Source organism: Procambarus clarkii, chromosome 78 (genome assembly GCF_040958095.1).
Source record: "Procambarus clarkii isolate CNS0578487 chromosome 78, FALCON_Pclarkii_2.0, whole genome shotgun sequence".
Lineage (NCBI taxonomy): Eukaryota > Metazoa > Arthropoda > Malacostraca > Decapoda > Cambaridae > Procambarus > Procambarus clarkii.
The window spans coordinates 25,302,965-25,319,477 of NC_091227.1; the positions used below are offsets into that span (position 1 = coordinate 25,302,965).

At 41.0% G+C, this 16,513-nt stretch overlaps 1 protein-coding gene across 7 annotated transcripts in view; it reads left to right on the plus strand.

The window, feature by feature from the left end:
* Positions 1-858: 858 nt before the first annotated feature.
* The window catches only part of LOC138357414 (sulfotransferase 1C4-like), an 81,409-nt gene continuing 65,754 nt past the window's right edge, over positions 859-16,513 (plus strand). The window contains exons 1-5 of one of the 7 annotated variants that reach the window (XM_069314250.1): positions 859-989; positions 2,443-2,622; positions 2,796-2,936; positions 8,314-8,518; positions 12,153-12,284. In XM_069314250.1, coding sequence (XP_069170351.1) covers positions 916-989; positions 2,443-2,622; positions 2,796-2,936; positions 8,314-8,518; positions 12,153-12,257 — 705 coding nt within the window. In that variant the 5' untranslated portion in view covers positions 859-915 and the 3' untranslated portion in view covers positions 12,258-12,284. The other 6 variants (XM_069314255.1, XM_069314252.1, XM_069314253.1 and 3 more) reach the window with 6 other exon arrangements.

The following is a 16,513-nucleotide window of genomic DNA, read 5'->3' on the forward strand; positions in this document are numbered from 1 at the left end:
ATTCACGAAGCAGTTACGCAAGCATTTACGAACCTGTCCATCTTTTGTCAATCTTTGACGGCTTTGTTTACAATTATTAAATAGTTAATGAGCTCCGAAGCACCAGGATACTGTTTATAACAATAACAACAGTTGATTGGGAAATTTTCATGCATGTAAACTGTTTAATAAATGTAACCAAAGCCGTCAAAGATTGAGGAAAGATGTACACGTTCGCAAGTACTTGCGTAACTGCTTTGTGAATCCGGATCCAGGATATCACTGCTATCGTACTCTGCTGACGATAGACAAAAACTTGTCGATGCTCGTTTGTCTAACTTAGAAAACCTTCACTTTGTCATCTTAGCTATTGATGCTGATGCTGTTTAAGAGGAGAAAAACCTACACATTACCACGCTTGTATTCTCTATAAAGCATGTTAATGTTTACGTTTCCTTCCATAGTGCACATGTAAAAATTCATTAATTGTTAGGTCCGGTTTTGGTGAGATCGCTGCACAGTTCCCTCGTTCTCACCCGTAATGACCAGTGACCCGAACACTATAGATACCAGCCACCAAAATGCCTCCTCCAATTACAGGTCATTGTCCTCTACAGTTAAGGTTTTTACACTTATTGTGGAGTAAACCCCTTTAATTTAAACGTTTGTTCAAGTGTGAGAACGGGCGAGATTTTTGGAAACAACCAGAATTAATGTTCATAATTATTTTAACGAAGCATTCTACTGTTCTTCTTTAACATAAATTTTTGTGCCTCATTTTTCTCTATGTCCACTTACAGTTGTTTTTTTTATTATCTTTAAAATGATAGCCTAAGCATTAATTTTTACACTGAATTGGTATCACTAGATGGATGCGAGTACTTAATTAGCCGAGTTGGTAACACTGGGGTGTTGACTTTGGTGGAGCCTCAGCCAATGGCCGGTCATATGTGCTGTGTTGGTGTGAGTAGTTGTGTTGCTGCTCCTCCTCCCACCTTCAGTGTCACAACGTGAGCTGTAGTGTGTTGACGTATTTAAATGAATATTCTTCAGGGAAGACTATAGTTAAACTGTGAAAATAATTTGGGGACTGTATAACCAACTGCTTTAATAACTTTGTGTAGATATAGTAGTTGCCAAATGCAGTAGTTCTCTTGGAGTGAGCAGAGTGTATTCACATTCTATTTGTGAAAAGACACTGTGATTGGTGTAATTGTGCAGTGTAAGTAGATAAATATTAAAATGGTTGTAATTATTTGCCGACGCTGTATGGAGGAAATATAATGTTGGAGGGAATGTACGAGGCGAACAGCTCCTACTGCTCCTCGCGGTCTATGCACGCTGTAAATACTGCCTTCCTTGCCAAGTGATCTTTCTTTATTGAGCAACTCGTTGGTGTTTGGTGTCTTGCAGGAATGGCATAACAGTACAGTGGATGCCACATTTAATCTGGTGAATGTAATTTTGGTCCATCTCTATTATGGGTTAAGTTGGCTTCTGTGCAGACTTTCAATAATGCAGCGTTGAAACGACAAAGTAATTGCTGGTAACGCGCCCCGCCAAAGGCAGGGAGTTTGTACTATTTAAATATACATTGATGTCTGGATTTATCGCTGACCATTAGGCCAGTTCTTGACAATGCGACTTGTGTGTATTTAAAATATATACCAGCTCGTTCTTAGTCGGTCGGCTTGTCATTGTAGGTGGACTTAGTGTTGTGAAGGTAATATAACGACTGTGTAGTTGTAAGTAGGCGGAGTTTTTCCGTCAGGTTTTGGCACGCTTAGTAAAGTTACATATACACCTAATGACAAGTGTGGTATTTGTATATCTATTGGATCTAAATTAAGTTTTTCGGATTCCAGTATTAACTTGCACGGCATTATTTACAGATTATACTGTGCTTCTGATTCTTGCAGAGGCAGGTGTTGCATAGTTCAGTGTGTGGTGTGGTAGGTCTGGTGACTGTTAGATTTCTATCTGCCCAAACATCCCCACCCAATGAGCGATGACTGGTGGCGTTAGTTACGCTCCATTTCCTCTTTTAAGAACATTAATTTTTCCGTTTGAAATAACTACTTTAATTGTAGTTTTAGAGTATAGTTGTATTGTCGATTTATATAATTTGAATAGAAGTGCAGGAACTGGTTGAGCTTCGACATCTCCCCCACCCTCCCCGATCCACATAGTCTACCCATCTTTCATAACATTCTTCACCTAATACCCTTACCAACTAATATTGTTCATATCCCCACCCGCCATCCCTGGCGTCACATAACAGGCCATCGGCCGACACAGCCCTGACATGGGGCCATGTCACGCATCCACAAATAATCATCCTCGCCATCAAATTGTAAACATGTTTATTAAAGTACTGACACTTTACCTATCACTGTAATGCCTGACATAGACCAGGTATTTTCATGACTTGACTGCCATAACGACCCGTGTAGTTGTACCTAGGAAGATGAATACGAAGCTGGCTAGTGGTCACGAGGTGGAGGACATGAGCGAGGAGTGGCTGGCCAGGATGGAGCAGGAACAGACGCTCTACAACAAAGGTATGGTCCGCCTCAGGCCCGGAGGCTGGCTCTACCCGACGCTCTTCACCAAATATGCTGACGCCATCTACAACTACAAGGTGTAATGTCTTTATTGTTACTTTGATGACACTTGAATATGGGTAATGTACTTGGTCGGGAGGGTGGTGGGTGAACGGTGCCCAGATCACTCTCCCCTGATATATATGTGGGTGTCAAATGTATACACTTGTATGTTCTCTATAATGTATACTACAATAATGTTGTTCTCTTCAGTTCACTGAAGGTGACGTACGTGATGGGAATGCCCAGGTCTGGGACGACCTGGATGTTGGAGTTGGTGTGGACGATGCTTCACAACCCCGACCTGAACCAGAGGGGCAACCTGCCCATCTTCATCAGAGCACCGCATATAGAGTATGACACATTCTTGGTTTATCAGTGTGATTGTCTTGGTAACGCCCGGGACTAGGGCTATAATTACTGTATAGTCTGATTGCTCCTAATAAATCGGTAGGTGTGGTTAAAAGATATAATTAGTGTTTAGCTGCTTAGTTCTAAAAGAGTCCCGGTTTAGATCGCATTTATGGAAGACTTTTTCGGAATGGTAGTTCAGCAAGCTGCAGTAAATTCGCTAATTTGCAGACGTACCTTAGATTAGTTCCCTTTAATTTTGAAGACCATGTAATATTAGCGAAGATCTTACAAAAGTTCTTTAAAATAGTGTTCATAAATATTCTTAACCATTTTATCTTGGCAGAAAATAAAAATTTTGCCAAGCCTTTTGGCACTTTTTTCTCTCTCTCTCTCTCTCTCTCTCTCTCTCTCTCTCTCTCTCTCTCTCTCTCTCTCTCTCTCTCTCTCTCTCTCTCTCTCTCTCTCTCTCTCTCTCTCTCTCTCTCTCTCTCTCTCTCTCTCTCTCTCTCTCTCTCTCTCTCTCTCTCTCTCTCTCTCTCTCTCTCTCTCTCTCTCTCTCTCTCTCTCTCTCTCTCTCTCTCTCTCTCTCTCTCTCTCTCTCTCTCTCTCTCTCTCTCTCTCTCTCTCTCTCTCTCTCTCTCTCTCTCTCTCTCTCTCTCTCTCTCTCTCTCTCTCTCTCTCTCTCTCTCTCTCTCTCTCTCTCTCTCTCTCTCTCTCTCTCTCTCTCTCTCTCTCTCTCTCTCTCTCTCTCTCTCTCTCTCTCTCTCTCTCTCTCTCTCTCTCTCTCTCTCTCTCTCTCTCTCTCTCTCTCTCTCTCTCTCTCTCTCTCTCTCTCTCTCTCTCTCTCTCTCTCTCTCTCTCTCTCTCTCTCTCTCTCTCTCTCTCTCTCTCTCTCTCTCTCTCTCTCTCTCTCTCTCTCTCTCTCTCTCTCTCTCTCTCTCTCTCTCTCTCTCTCTCTCTCTCTCTCTCTCTCTCTCTCTCTCTCTCTCTCTCTCTCTCTCTCTCTCTCTCTCTCTCTCTCTCTCTCTCTCTCTCTCTCTCTCTCTCTCTCTCTCTCTCTCTCTCTCTCTCTCTCTCTCTCTCTCTCTCTCTCTCTCTCTCTCTCTCTGACATTTCATAAAACGGTTACTCCTGCTTAACACGGCACCGGATTTGGATAAAATGGTGTGACAATTTTGGCTGCTTGAGATAAGATCTGTTAATCAGACTGTGTGAAGTATTATTCCTTTTACCATTTCCTGTGTTTGTACTTTACGTTGGTAGAATACAAAAGATGGGTTGTTCAGTGGTTGGTTGTTCAGATTAGTGCTAGCAAACAATGTTTTTTTTTTTTTTTTGGGGGGGGGGGGGGCGACGGGATTATCAAGGGGAAAGCACAACTCCATTACGACTATATAGCACTTGGGAAGGTCATCTTGAGATGATTTCGGGGCTTTAGTGTCCCCGCGGCCCGGTCCTCGACCAGGCCTCCAACCCCAGGAAGCAGCCAGTGATAGCCGACTAACACCCAGGTACCTATTTTACTGCTAGGTAACAGGGGCATAGGGTGAAAGAAACTCTGCCCATTGTTTCTCGCCGGAGCCTGGGATCGCACCCAGGACCACAGGATCACAAGTCCAGCGTGCTGTCCGCTCGGCCGACCGGCTCCCTAGACAGGTCAAGATACATTTTTGTGAGAGTTTGTACTTGTCTGTAATAAAGCCTCGCCCCAGCTTGATTTATTAGTTGCAAAAAGAGGGATGGGAATTGTAAATTCGTCATTAAAAGATTGTTTGAGGCGGTGCTGGGCGAGGGGAGATGCCACCTTTTATAAATGTTCCGTGGACACGAGGGGGAAGGGGGGGGGCTGGCAGACTAAATACTAGTGGTTGCAGGAAATAAATGTCATAAATTTCTTGCTATATTAATAATGGTTGGGATGCTTACCCTGGCTTTACGGTTAAATGCATTTATGAAGTCACTAAAACCTTTCATGAAGGCTTTAATGACTTCAATTTTTGGTATATTTACCAAATTGGTATTTGGACCAATCTTCATGATTGGCCCAAATACTTTGGCTCAATACTGTAGTTACATAAAATCAGGTCATGCATGTAAAGCAATCGCTTTGGATGTCTTGGGTAAATATTTATAACACTTGGTCTTGTGTGTGTAAGCAAAATTATCATGTCTGACTCTGGTGATTGGTTCTCTTTGTCAGTGTTGGATAATTCAGTTTAGCATTGATGTCAAACTGTCCTACATTAATTGTTCACTCGCACACTACATTGTTGTTTTCAGGAAATGGGACCTCTGACAATTAAACCCGTCCCCCTGTATTGGGACGAAGGATGACAATAGTACGTGCAGATGTACAACCTAATTAGAAAAGTAGGGATCAATACTATTGAATTTCGATAAATTAACTTTTCCACTGTAGTTGCAAAGACAAATTAACCTAACCTTTCCTAGGTCTATTACGTGCAATCGGAGGTTTAATAAAGTAAATGTTATACTAGGCATTGGAATACGTTTTTAAATGTTTCCGGACAATAGTACAAAGTTCTACCTAATTGCTTAGAACGTCAATCTTGGTACTATGGTGCACATGGTTTTTGTAACTCTTTAACCAGAGATTAGGTTGGACACAATAAGTAGTTAGGGACTGATATCCTGTGACAGAATACAGGCCCTGGGTATAAGAACAAAGGCAACTGCAGAAGGCCTGTTGGCCCATACGAGGCAGCTCCTATTTATAACCACCCAATCCCACTCATATACTTGTCCAACCCGCGCTTGAAACAATCGAGGGACCCCACCTCCACAATGTTACGTGGCAATTGGTTCCAAAAATCAACAACCCTGTTACTGAACCAGTATTTACCCCAAGTCCTTCCTAAATCTAAACTTATCCAATTTATACCCATTGTTTCGTGTTCTGTCTTGTGTTGATACTTTTAATACCCTATTAATATCCCCTTTATGTCCATTCACCCACTTGTAAACCTCTATCATGTCACCCCTAACTCTTCGCCTTTCCAGTGAATGCAACTTAAGCTTTGTTAATCTTTCTTCATATGAAAGATTTCTAATTTGGGGAATTAACTTAGTCATCCTATGCTGGACACGTTCAAGTGAATTTATATCCATTCTATAATATGGCGACCAAAACTGAACTGCATAATCTAAATGGGGCCTAACCAGAGCAAGATAAAGCTAGAGAACCACACCAGGTGTCTTGTTACTAACGCTGCGATTAATAAATCAAAGTGTCCGATTTGCCTTATTATGATCATTTATGCATTGATCCTTTTGTTTTAAATTCTTGCTAATCATAACTCCCAGATCCCTTTCGCAATTCGACTTCGCAATCACAACACTATCTAGCTCGTATCTTGTAACCCTATCATCATTACCTAACCTCAGAACTTTACATTTATCAGCATTAAACTGCATCTGCCAATCCTTCGACCATTTCAAAAACCTATCTAGATCAACTTGAAGTGATAGTGAGTCCTCCTCCGAATTTATTTCCCTACCGATTTTCGTATCATCGGCAAATTTGCAAATGTTGCTACTCAAACCTGAATCTAAATCATTTATATATATTATAAACAGAAGAAGTCCCAGGACAGAGCCCTGAGGCACCCCACTTACAACATTTTCCCACTCTGACTTGACTCCATTTATACTAACTCTGTTTCCTTTGGTATAGCCATGCCCTAATCCAGCTTAATATAGCACCCCCAATACCATGAGACTCTATCTTTTTAATCAGTCTTTCATGTGGCACTGTATCAAAAGCTTTGCTAAAGTCAAGGTACACAACATCGCAATCCTTACCACTATCAACTGCCTCAACAATGCTAGAATAAAAAGATAACAAATTTGTTAAACATGAACGGCCATTTATAAAACCATGTTGCGACTCAATTATTAATTTATGTTTTTAAAGATGAAGACGAATTTTATTTGCTATTATAGATTCGAGTAACTTTCCCACAATAGACGTTAGGCTAATTGGTCGATAGTTAGATGCAAGTGATCTATCTCCTTTCTTAAAAACTGGTATCATATTAGCAACTTTCCAAAACTCTGGCACTCTGCCTGACTCTATTGATTTATTAAATATGGTTGACAGTGGGTCACAAAGCTCCTCTTTGCATTCTTTAAGCACCCTGGCAAACACTTCATCCGGCCCTGGGGATTTGTTTGGTTTGAGTTTTACTATTTGTTTAAGAACATCCTCCCTGGTAACTGCTAAACTCGTCAACCTGTAATCGACCCCACCCACATAGACTTGTTCGGCTGAAGGCATATTGTTAAGTTCCTCTTTAGTAAATACAGATACAAAATATTTATTAAAAATACTACTCATCTCATCACTATCTGTTATTTGACCTGTCTCAGTTTTTAATGGACCTATCCTTTCCCTAGTCTTAGAACGATATAACTGAAAAACCCTTTAGGATTTGTCTTTGCTTGCCCTGCTATGCGAACTTCATAGTTTCTTTTTGCTTTCCTTATCTCTTTTTTTAACATTTCTAACCAGTTGTACGAATTCCTGTTCTAAAGTGACCTCCCCATTTTTAATCCTTTTGTACCAAGCTCTCTTTTTACCTATAAGGTTCTTCAAATTCTTTGTTATCGACTTTGGGTCATTGGTATTCGATCTATTCAATTTGTATGGTATACTACGTTCCTGTGCTTTGTTTAGAATATTCTTAAATAAGTTATATATTGAATCCACATCGAAATCCCCATTTACGTCACCTATCGCTGGGTTCATGTCTCGCTCCAAGACCGGCCCCCACCCCATACCCAAGACTTTCCAATCAATTTGACCCAAAAAATTTCTAAGGCTATTAAAATCAGCTTTTCGAAAATCTGGCATGTTAACGGAATTTTCTCCTAACAGAATTTTCTGCTATATCGTCATATATAGGTCATATAAAATGACCTATAGGTATAGGTCATATAAAATATGACCTATAGGTATAGGTCATATAAAATTTGTAACGTGAAGCATAATATTGTTTTAAGATGGTGATAGTTTTGTGACGATAAGTGTTTGCTTTAAATTTCTTTATTACCTCATGATTACCACATGTTTGTGCACGTGATGTTAATGTGTGCTTGAATATGTGAAGTCTTGTGTTAACTGTCGGGTGCAACATGTGAGATTAGCAAAGAACCATTCATATATCGGTTGCAATATATGAAGGATCCTGTATTTGTGCTTCTGGATGGGTTTATATAAAGAAATGTATTGCTAGAACTTATTGCATAATTGGTGATTTAAGAATAAACTCAAATGTATTTATTCTAAAGCGATTAAATTTAAGTATTTCAGCTCTGGGTAGATGTAGTAATAACAACAACAACAAAACATTTCCAGTTTTGACATGATGCTTGACAGCAAGACCATCAGAAGCACTGAGAATCCTCAGCAGTTCACAGAAATGTTTCGTCAAATGTGTCCAGGCAAGAAGGTTGAAGACGGAGTGTTTCTACAGATTAGCGAGGCTCTACCTGCTCCGAGAGTGATGAAGACCCACCTGCCCAGCACCCTCCTTCCGCCTAGCCTTCTTCAAACCACAAAGGTCCGAGTTGGTTACTGTTCTCTAATGGTTTTATGGGAATAAAATGGTTGGATTTGCAATCGCTGCTTCATGAAGCAAGAGTCGTACGGTTTGTAATCAAACGATTAGAGTATTAGTTAAAATACAGCTACTGAAGATAAATATTGGTAAAATGTTCTCTAATCCTGCCGTTTCTATTCCTTCATTTGAATTTTTTTTAAGTCTCAATCTAAATATTGACAAGACTGTTTTCTTTAATAATTGGATCAAATTTTAAACGTGGGAGCCATGTGTAGTGGACATGTATAGACCCTTTCCTCTCCCTCCTTGAGCTGCCGCCACTTGGGGTTTACCTATTGACTAGTTTGGTTTTTCCAATAACCCTGCTCGGCCGAGAGCCAGTGGGTTTTATTGCTCGATAAAACGGTGGGTACAAGACGTGCAGGCTTGCACACACCCAGCTTGTCTCGCTCACTGCCGTAACCTGTACACTTTAGGATACTTTCCCCTTTTGTTCTCGGATTGGAAGGAGGTTGGAAAGTGAGACTTTTATAATGGGCAGTGTTTTCTGGCTATCTAGTCACTCTACTTTTCACTGGGCGGTTCGTGCTCATCAGTGTCGATCGGATAAGTAACAGTATTTTGTTATTGTCAAGAGTCGGCTACTTAAAGGAAAAGTTCAAAGTAGAATGGGCTATGGAGACCCTAAGTATAAGCTCTTCCAGATCCATTATCTGGATCAGTAACTGATACTAAAGATCTGGGGGATGTATTTGGGTTTTCATTGTGAATTTCAGCCCCGAAGGGCTAGCGGTACCAATTATGGAGCTGGTGGGTTAGTATAGCCCTCCAGGTTTTCAGTTTTCTGTTTGCCTGAGACTTTGGCTGATCAGTGCTGTCGTTGAAGTTTGGTGAGGTGACCTCTTCGAGGTCATCTTGTATCAAGTAGGTGTGATATTTGTGGTGTGGCGAAAGACTCCTCCTAAAATTTCCTAGTCTGAAGAGTCTGTAACATACGTAGTTGGTGTCTTTAATCCCGCAGCCTGAGGTAGGCTCGGGTGTCGTGGATTAGTGGTAGAAGCTATTTCAGGAGCATTGGTGGTGCTGTTAGACTTTGTAAACGGCATGTCTGCTGGCATTACTGCCGAGATAGTGATGGTAGGAGTGTTGGGAACTGGAGAAGGAAATACTGTTTGTGCCACCCGGGCCTTGGGTGGTTCTAGTCTGTTATAGTTTTCGTGGTCGATCTGGTGGTAGTCTGTAGAGTGGAAGTGAAGGCAGTGAGACTTGCGACCAGGGCGGAGGGTATGGTAGCAGTTGTGGCAGCAGGAAGGTCATCAGGTACAACAGGTGTTGGGAGTACATTCGCAATTCTACCGATTGATTGATGAAGATTAAGCAACCAAAAAGGTGGCACGGGCATGAATAGCTCGTTAGTGGTAAAATTTAATCGTCGGGCTGCTATCGCGGGGTTGACAGTATTTGAGGGTGTCCAGCTGCTGGATGCCTTTTTTTACCATAAGAGTGGCAGTGTTGATGGCATCAGTGTGGTTACGGAAAGATTCGAGTACTCTTAAAGCTCCTCTAAGGTCGTTGGTTGCTTCACATTCCAGATGGCGGCGAAAAAGTGACACTTGTGATTGTTTGGCAGACGGTGCACTCTGTCGGGGTTCACCAATCTCCCAGTTGCATCTGTAACCTAGACGTAATCTACATAACCGAACTGCTATTTACCTGTGGATTCCTTTTGGATATTTAATTTTTTTAACTTGTTGTTCTGAAGATAACATATTGCAGAGGGCGAACATTCTGTTACTCTGGTGTAGATAAGCTTTGTTGAGATGAGCTTTTTGGTGATAGTCTTTCATGTACTGTAGGCTGGGTTGGATTATATCAATGGATGACGTGTTGCCAATTTAGCAATTTCATCAGCTTTCTCATTTAATGTCACTTTCCTGGATTTTCGACTTGGACTTACGGGCGGTTTCCCTAACCGGTTGTCGGATCACGAAGTAAATTTACGGACAGTGTTATATTGGGTATTTACAATTATAGACCAATATCAAATCTACCCATTCTATCAAAAATATTTGAAAAAATTATTTACAAACAGCTCTATTCCTACCTCGTAAAATTCGACATACTCAGCCCCTGCCAGTTTGGCTTCCAGTCCCAAAAGAGCACCAACGATGCAATCATTAGTCTCCTTGACGTTATCTACTCAGCCCTTGACAAAAATGAGTTTCCGATTGGACTCTTCATTGACCTAAGAAAAGCCTTTGATACTGTTAATCACAACTACCTCTTACTTAAACTCCAGCATTATGGAATCCGAGGCCTTGCCCTTGACTACATCCGATCCTATCTTAGTGACTGACACCAATATGTAACCATCAATGATACAACTTCTTCCACTCTACCAATTACCGTTGGAGTGCCACAGGGCAGCATCTTAGGACCTCTTCTATTTCTTATATATATAAACGATCTGCCTAATGTCTCTAATATTCTCAAACCTATATTGTTTGCTGACGATACTACCCTTATCTATTCAAACCTCAACCCACATACACTAAATAATGTTGTGAATAATGAATTAAAAAAAGTCCACTTATGGATGTCAACGAACAAACTAACATTAAACATCGAAAAGACTTACTACATCTTATTTGGAAGCAAATCATCAAATGCAATTCAGCTACAGATAGACAACATTAACATCAGTAATAAAAATGATGGCAAGTTTCTTGGCCTATTCCTAGACAAGAGACTCAACTTCAGCACCCACATTCAACACATAACTAAGAAAGTCTCTAAGACAGTTGGTATACTCTCCAAAATCAGATATTATGTTCCTAACTCTGCTCTCCTCTCACTATATTATGCACTAATCTACCCCTATCTTAATTATGGTATCTGTGCATGGGGGTCTACCACTGCAAACCACCTTAAGCCCATCATCACACAGCAAAAATCTGCTATCAGAATAATAACTAACTCTGCTTTCAGACAACACTCGGCTCCCTTGTTTAAATCCCTAAACTTGCTAAATATTAACTCCCTCCACACATTCTCTTGTGTCAACTACATTTACAAAACCCTGTTCTTAAATGCAAACCATGCTCTGAAACTCTCCCTGGACAGATGTAATAGGACCCATTATCACCACACCAGAAATAAATATCTCTTTGATATTCCCAGGGTCAAACTTAATCTGTGTAAACACTCTATGCAAATTAAGGGACCTAGTCTATGGAACTCACTCCCTAGTGAATTGAAAAACTGTAAAACTTTTGCCTTATTTAAAAGCGAAACCAAAAAGTACCTAACTTCATCTTCTTAGTTTCCTACACTGAGCTTTAAATATGCTCTGTACCTAGTGTTACCCAATCTCCTAATTTTTATGTAATATCAAACAACCTTATCATTGTGTTCATTGCTGTCTTCTTTTATGTGCTAGCCATATGCTGTATTGTGACTACCAATTTGTTGTCAACTACCATTCAAGCTGTCATTGCAATCAATCTTAGCTACCTATGTGCTTTAATATACTGTACCTACAATTTTCTCTCATCTTTTTTTTCATTTCATGTAATCTGTTATCATTTTTTGTCTATAAATTTTGCAAGTATTTACCTCCTTAAAATTTTCTTAGATTAAGGACCTGCCCGAAACGCTGCACGTGCTAGTGGCTTTACAAGACTGTAATTACCATATTTGTATCGTCACATTCCTTATGTACATTCTTGTATATGCATAAATAAATAAATAAATAAATAAATACTACTCGATCGACTTGGGGTTTGTATGAATATGTTTGCCATTAAATTTTTGTTTTCTCTAATAGGCACTGTGCCTATTTGAGAAAACGGCAATGTATTGTAACTTAGAGGAGAGACTATTGAATTGGTGTCACAACGAGGGTAATCGTGCACTCCACACACTCTTGTGTTGGCCGCGATCATGATTCTACATTTATATGCATATGTCTGTGTAGAGAATTTTATTCCGAACACTATACAAACAAAAAAAAAACGGAGTGAATCAAGTATAAACTTGAAAAAACATGAGCAAAGTAAAAACATTTACGCTCACGGGTACAAACACGCGTAAGATTCGCGTAAGATTTTATTCGCCACAAATTTATTTGACGCTCTGTTGGCCAATTCTACCCATGTTCTTATAGAACTTTCTATTGCGAACACATTGCTATAAAAATGAAATACGTAGCTTGAGAAATAATGTCATGACAGTGAAATAAGTATAAACTTTCAAAGCGCTGCATCACAACAGTGTCGTCGCTGCTGAAATCACGGCTAACGCTTCGCCCAGTTCCCACACTCGTGCGGAACATAATTAGACATTGATAGGCATATGTCTGGGTAGGGAATTTTATTGCGAGTTCAGTGATATCAAAATAATCGCTGTAGGATGACTGTGAGGCTGGCAACAAACGAAAGAGTATGAACATTTACTTCCTGTTGGGGGTCACGGCGAGTCATCTTCGTGTTTATTTACTTCGTGGTGGGATAGCAAATGCTTGGGTGACATTTTATGCATATGATCTTGTAGAGAATTTTATTGCCAACGCATTGATATCAAAATGAAAAACGTAGCTCGAGAATTGATGTTAGGAGCGTGAAAAGATGATAAACTTTTTTGTGTTCACGCTTGAGCGCCCAGAACGCCGCGCGCACAACCCACTTTTTTTCGGGGAGTGCCGCGCACTAAAGTGTTAAGGGGATTCCCACATGGGACGGGATCCAGTTTAGGGTGATGTTGAGTCTTTTGCCTTTAGTGACTGCTCAGATACAAAATGTTGGTAATTATTTCCACGTAGTCTTTCCACTGCTTTTTTCCTAATATTTGAAGTGCAGCTTTTGAGTCTGCACGAAACTCGAAATGCCATTACACAATCGCATGTGCGAATGCCTGTTTGTCAAACGGCTCGGATTGGGTTGATGCTGGTCCTTATGATTTCCAATATGCCTGTTTACTGTCCGTGCAAAGAGCAGCGCCAGCACTCATATTGTGTAAACCGATCCGTCTGTGAAGTTGTGGGTGGCTCCTGCTACTGGAATGCTGCACATTTGCTTCTCTATGATGCGCTTTAGGATTGTAGGTTTCCTTTTTAATCGGAAGACCTTTTACTACTATTTTGAAGGTAGGCTCCTCCCATGGCGGGGAACAAGTGTAACTTGGGTGTGATTGATCACGCTATCAAAAATCGTGCTTTTTAATTGTTTAGGAAATTTCCCATTCTGGCAGGCTAAGAGTTTCCGTTTTGGCAAAGTCCAACCACAAAGGCCTGCCGTACTGGGACTGGATCAGGGGAAAATAATTATCTTGCTGATAAACGTAGCTGTTCTTTGATATTCGTTCTTGAAGAGAGGGCAAACCCGTTTCCAGTGTAGTTTAAAGTTTAGTCCACATACGGGCTCCCAGGGCAGTTCTCGTAGCATTGTTTGGAGCAATTTCAAGCTTTTTCAATTATTGGTGTGATACTTGAGTGAAGGTACGGCATAGTGGATTACTGGTCTGACTGCCTGTACATCGTATGTGCGAAGGACTTGCAGATTGGCTCCTCCAGAGAGGAAGGTTAGTGACCTGAAGATTGCTGTCTGAGCCGCTGTTCTCTAAAGTGACCTCGGCATTAAAATTCTTATGTCCATGATTATTCCTATATACTAAGTGATCACCCATTCAATTGCTTGACCCTGTACTATGAGCTACACGTTGGGCTTCGCTTTTATTATGGACATGGCTTTTGTCTTTGTGGGGTTGAGTTTGATACCAATCTGCTTTGCCTCTTCAGTGATGCAGTCTAAGCATTTGGGTGCAAGGCACGCCTCATCCCCTCCTTTTCTGATGATGACAGCAGTCTGCATAGTTTGGCAGCCTGCGGTGTTGTGGGAGTTTTAACCTCTGTTCTTTCCATTAAACAATTGAAGAGGAAGGGGGGGGGGGGGCTAAAAATGCCGCCTTGCGGTGTATCATTTTCATGTCTTTTTTTTTTTTTTTTTTTTTTTTTTTTTTTTTTTTGAGAAACTGTGCCATGAAGTGTCTCTTGCTTCTGAGACAGCTTTTAGTCCAGGAGAGCAGGTTAACTTTGACCTCTTTATAAACAAGGCAGCAGAGAATAGCCAATTCAAAGGCTTTCTCGTGGTCCAGGAATATCGGCCCTCCTGGTCTGTCGTTAAAGTGAGCTAACAGTTGTAATACAATCCACTGAGCCAACCTCTCGTCTATAGTCATACATACCATGGTGCAGTTTAGGTATTTTCCACTAAAGTCTGTAGAGTGTTGGCTGTCTTTGCTGCTCAGCTTTGGAGAAATGGGCCTGGGTTTTGCTGAATCTTTGGGTTTTGGGATCGGTACCGTTTGTTCTATTAAAAGCTATAGATTTAGTTTTAGAAGTCCAGGCTCGATTAATTAACGTAAAGTGTGCAGCGTCTGCCTCTGGGCAGAGGTTCCTAATCATTTTATAGGATATTTTGTAGTATCTCGGGGATGTAATCTTGGAGTTTTTATTGGTTCAATTGTGCTCGTCTAGTGTGTAATGGTTATTAGTGTCAAACTTCTGAAAATGCTGTAAAGATTCTGTGCCACCTTTCTTCCGGTCTGCACTGCCAGTACATCTGCAAGTTGAGTACTGGCTGCTTTCTGCCTCCTGGTTGCCAGTACTTCCGCTTCTGATGCGGATCCTTAAGGTGTGGGGCTTTTAGGTGTTTTATTTCCTTTGGCCCAGTGGATTTGCTGCCACCTCTAAGGTGGTCATTCAGATGTGAACACCATTCTAGCCACTTTCGTGTTTATTAGCCTGGTCTCTTGCTGCACATGTTCCTTGACCTCACAAAGTCCTGTTGTGGTCACTTGGCTGTTTTTTTTTATATAGCTCCATTGTGCTGTTGAGTCAGAGTTCTAACACGTTTGCAATAGTACCGGTAATCTTTGGTGTCTGAATAGTTTTTTCAGTGGGATAGCGTTTGTGTGCACTTTGAATTGCATCAGCAAAATCTTGTTCTGCCCGACTTAATGTCTTTGGGAACATATTATTTTCTATGCCACTCTGAAATGGTTTTGAAATCGGTCCCATTTTGCTAAAACAAAGTTAAAGGCTTCAGATGGAGGTGGGGTCGGTAGATTTAACTTACGATCAATCTGGACCCCATAGTGGTCGCTTGTGAGTGGGCTCAACTGACCATGTTGCTGCATTTCTCAGGGAGGCTGAAACGAAGGTTGGGTCTAATCTACCTCCTTGGATGTGGGTGGGTTCATTCTTGGAACCCACCCACATCCAAGGGTGGAATATAGTAGTGTCTAAATAAGAGATCTTTTTCAGCACGTGTAGCCGTGTAAACATTTAAGATTTTTTAAAGTTTATCTTGGCTCGATATATACTCCAAATTACCTCCGTTCCTGCTCCACAATCGGGTGGGGTGGTTATGGGTTTGGATATTAGGTCACATTTCGCAACAATTGCACATCCCCTGGATTACCCGTTGACCCATGGAAGGAAAAAGCCAGAGAATTTCAGTTCTAGTCCGGCTCGAAGTCAGCTCTGCTGTAGTATCGGGATGTTTTTGCCTTTGGTTGCTGTTTTTCATTACAATTTTGTGTGCAGCCCTTCTACATTCCATTGCATAATCTTTAGTCCTCTAGGTTGTTGGGACTTGCTGATATTACCGTGGTATCCATGAAGTCTGATGAACACGCCATGGAAGTTGAAACAGGAGTTGAGGGTCTAGGTTTACTTGAAATTGACTCGTAAAGTTCGCTTTCCGACGTACTGGACTCGCGCTTTTTTTTTTTTCTTGCGTTCTTGAAGGTGACGATATTGTTTTTTTCAAATTTCTTGAGCTTGTGCTCAATTGTCTTTTGGGTCTGTGGTTTGCTTGATACCGTGTATCAGCAGCAAACTTTAGACCAATTCCGCGACAAAGGTTTAAAGTATTGGCCAGAGGGTGTCCAGTTATGTGGGAGCTCTATTTACTGCTGTGCAGGTTTGGGCCCTGT